At 46.3% G+C, this 3710-nt stretch overlaps 1 protein-coding gene across 1 annotated transcript; it reads right to left on the reverse strand.

Annotated features, from left to right (window-relative positions):
* Positions 1-2561: 2561 nt before the first annotated feature.
* Positions 2562-3155, reverse strand: LOC138294026 (olfactory receptor 11A1-like). The gene has a single exon (XM_069233277.1). The coding sequence runs from the start codon at positions 3153-3155 to the stop codon at positions 2562-2564; it is 594 nt and encodes a 197-aa protein (XP_069089378.1).
* Between the last annotated feature and the right edge of the window lie 555 nt (positions 3156-3710).

Here is a 3710-nt window from a genome sequence, read left to right on the forward strand (position 1 = left end):
ACAAGTACACACAGGTGGCATTCAGTGCCCCCTGCAACCACAAGTCAGCTACAGGACCACTGAGAGGAAACAGGAAGTCGGTGTGCCTGGGGGATATTCACAACTGCAACGCTTCCGGTTGGTTATTTTGTAATGCAGTTTGTTCCTCTATTCTCTGACTCAGCAGTTCACTTCTGACACAAAACACAACGTTACACGAGATATAAATATTCATTTTTAGGAAGCTGCAGGCAGGTCTCCACACACAATACATGGTCATGCTGAGAGCTCCATTACTTTTAGTAAATGACCCAGGTCCTTCATTTTCTTGAAGACTTACTAATAGGTGAAAAGTGTTTAACACCCACTGACTAACGGGTTTAACCCACACTCTGGCTTCCAGTCACCCAGGCAGCGCCCAGTGTGCTCACTGGATCAGAGACACATCTGCCCATCTGAACTTACTGATAGCCCTTCAGTGGCCCTCTGTGCACATCTCTCACGAGTCACTGGCCCACAGGTGCAGTGTGTCCCGGGGTTGGTGATCCCTGGCCAGTCCCCACCTCAGGAGCTGTTCAGGATGCAGGCATGTGCAAAAAGAACAGTAGATGGACGGAATTAAGACCAAATCAAACATTCATCCCCAGTCACAGATCTGGGTTTAATCCATCAGTTTTTTTGCTTGCCACGCCGTTCCAGTTTTGGACCCAGTCATATGCAAATCAGTCTTGACCCTGTTCCCCATGAGAACAGTCCAGCCCGAACTGCCAGACCAGGTCCTCCCTGGACCAGAAACAAGCATCCTGGGACCAGTTTCATGGTATCATACCTCTTCAGCCAGGCTAGCTTGAATCTGGTGGCATAGTGAGCACAGGACCCACGTCTGGGCATACCCTTCCCACTTGGGGCGACAAATGCCCCACTTCCCTCTCCGTCGAGGGTCATAATGCAGGTAGGCTGCTGGTAGCCATGGTGACAGTATGTTAGCGTCCGTTGCCGTGGCGGTAGGCAGCAGTTACCGCCAATGTTGTAATGAGGACCTAAGTGCCTGGCAGTCCCACACACAATAAATAGAATAGAAATGACTCCTGAACTCCATGAAAAAGCTCCCAGCATCTCAGGGTCATTAGGTATTGAACACTTCCCTTGCATACATTATACCTGGCGCAGGCATAATGTGGCGCAAGGGGTTACAAAGTGGTGCAACGCAAGAATTGCGCCACTTTGTAAATATGGTGCAGCATTTTTGGCCTTCCAATGCCAAATTAGCGTCACAAAAATGATGCTAATGTGGTGCTCGTATGGCGCTAGGCCTTCTTAAATCCAGGCCTTATTGTAAAAACTCTGCTCTACTTTTGGAACTTTGAAGAGAGCCTGGTAGACCAATCATTTCTGGAATCAGAACCATCTCATAAAATTAACATTTAAAAGTGCTCTACAACCACTCTTTACAAGATATAAAGTTCCACCTAACACACAACTAACCTTTAATGTAAAGTGCAATAAATTCCACAAAAAACCATAATTCTGACCATGAGAACTAAAGCAAACACAACCTTTTCATTCTCAAAGCACTTTTGATAGCTCTTGGGAGCAGTTATGGAACACACCTCCCATACAAACATGCACACTGCTTGTCTGATCTTGAGAGACCTTCATGGGTAACAAATGACAAAAGCATCTCTCACGTTTGTATTATACACATGAAACCGTAGATCAATTCTATGAACAATTTAGAAGTTTCCATCCTACACTTGAAAGTCATTCCATCAATAAAATTAACCTTTTCTGCAAAGATGTGTATATAAAAACCTTTTCAAGAGACCAATGGCAGACACAGATTGTTTAAACTGCAAGAGCATTCATCCCGCACAAAACATTAAGGCCCTCATTATGACCCTGGCAGTCTGTAGACCACCAGGTTTGCAGTGGCGGTCTGACTGCGGCCAAAGCGGTGGTCAGACCACCGGCACTGCCAGTTTCCCTCCACAGGAGAGGCTGGCGGTGTAGGCGGTCTTGATCTGCCAGGGCAGCGCTGCATGCATCACCATCCTGGGTATTACAAGTCCCCTCTCTGCCAGCTTTTACATGGTGGTTGCACCAACATATAAAAGCTGGCGGAGACGGGGCGCAGGTGGCACCATGGGGGCCGCTGCACAGCTCATGACTTTGCCAGGGGCACTGCAGGGTTTCCCATGGCTAGCCCCATAGTGCTTTTCACTGTCTGCTTTGCACTGGCGGTGACCTGACCGCGCGACTTCGGCGGACGGGCTTTTCCATCTGCCAAAGTTGTAATAAGGCCCTAAATCTGTAATTGCCAGCAGTCCTAATGGGAGCACTAGAATCTGTTCAAAGACAAACATCAGAAGATCAACATCTCACTTCTGCAACAGGTTCTGTCTGCCAGACAGAGAATTTGAAAGTTCCGTCATAATATCCAGAAAGTTCCTACTGCAGTCCAAGGAGAGATGGACGCTTTTTCTGAAATCAGGCCCTTAGAGTAAAATAATTTTCTTCTAGCTTTAAGTGATGATCTCTTGATAATATCCTGACGTGCTTTAGCAACACAAATAAATCAAGCTTTACTGCTGGCCAATCAAGGTCTGTTGTCCAAAAATCTTCCTCATTCCACACTTGATCTCTGTGTTCCTCAGTGTGTATACAATGGGGTTGAACACTGGAGTTCCCACCGTGTAGAGCAGGGAGAAGGCTTTGTTAAGGTTGAGCACATGGCCTCCTGCTGGTAACATGTACACAATGGTCAGCATGCCAAAGTATGTGATGCACACCGCCAGGTGTGCGCTGCAGGTGGAGAAGGCTCTGTGCCTGCCGGTGCTCGTCGGGATGCTGAGAATGGCTGAGATGATGTTCACATAGGAGATGGTGATTAACAGGAACTGGAAGGACACCACTATGAAAGAAAAGAAAAACACTTCCATTTCAATCATCGAAGGATCAGAGCAGGTTGCTTGGGCCAACGGCATAAAATCGCAGAAGAATCCATCGATCTCACTGTGATCAGGGAACTGGAGCTGACACAAGAGAAATACTGTGATCAGTGTTCCTGTTAACCCAGATGTCCAAGTGCCAGCTGTTAGACAAAAGCAGACATGCGGGGCCATCAGGGTGGAGTAATGTAAGGGGTGACAAATGGCTGCATATCTATCGTAGGCCATCGCTGTGATGAGGAAGCACTCAGTGGAGGCCATCCAACAAAATATGAAGAATTGTGTGACACATCCTTTGAGAGAAATGATGAGGCCCTCTCTCAGTAGCCCTCCAAGTAGAGTAGGGGCGAAAGACGAAGTGTAGCAGACCTCAAGGCATGAGAGATTACACAGCAATATGTACATGGGTGAATGAAGGCGGGCGGTGGAGTAAATTGTTACCATGATCAGGATGTTCCCCGCCACTGTTAGTGTGTAAATAGTCAGGAAGATGAGAAAGAGGACAGACTTCAGTGAGGGAAATATCTGAAATCCCAGAAGCAGGAACTCAGCACCGCCGGTGTGATTGTCCAAACACTCAGTATTTCTCATTCCAATAACCTAAACAAATATGAATATAAAATGTAATGGGAGCAATGAAATGAGTTTGGCCAAGCAGACATTTACTAACAATGGACTTACTTCAAGAAGAAGTTGGTTGCATGGATGCTGATTTAGAGTATTTTATGTGGGTTTACTATTTTTTTGTATTAAATAATTCTGAATGATTGATTGAGTTAAAAG

This window comes from Pleurodeles waltl, chromosome 4_2, assembly GCF_031143425.1.
Source record: "Pleurodeles waltl isolate 20211129_DDA chromosome 4_2, aPleWal1.hap1.20221129, whole genome shotgun sequence".
In the NCBI taxonomy this organism is placed as follows: domain Eukaryota; kingdom Metazoa; phylum Chordata; class Amphibia; order Caudata; family Salamandridae; genus Pleurodeles; species Pleurodeles waltl.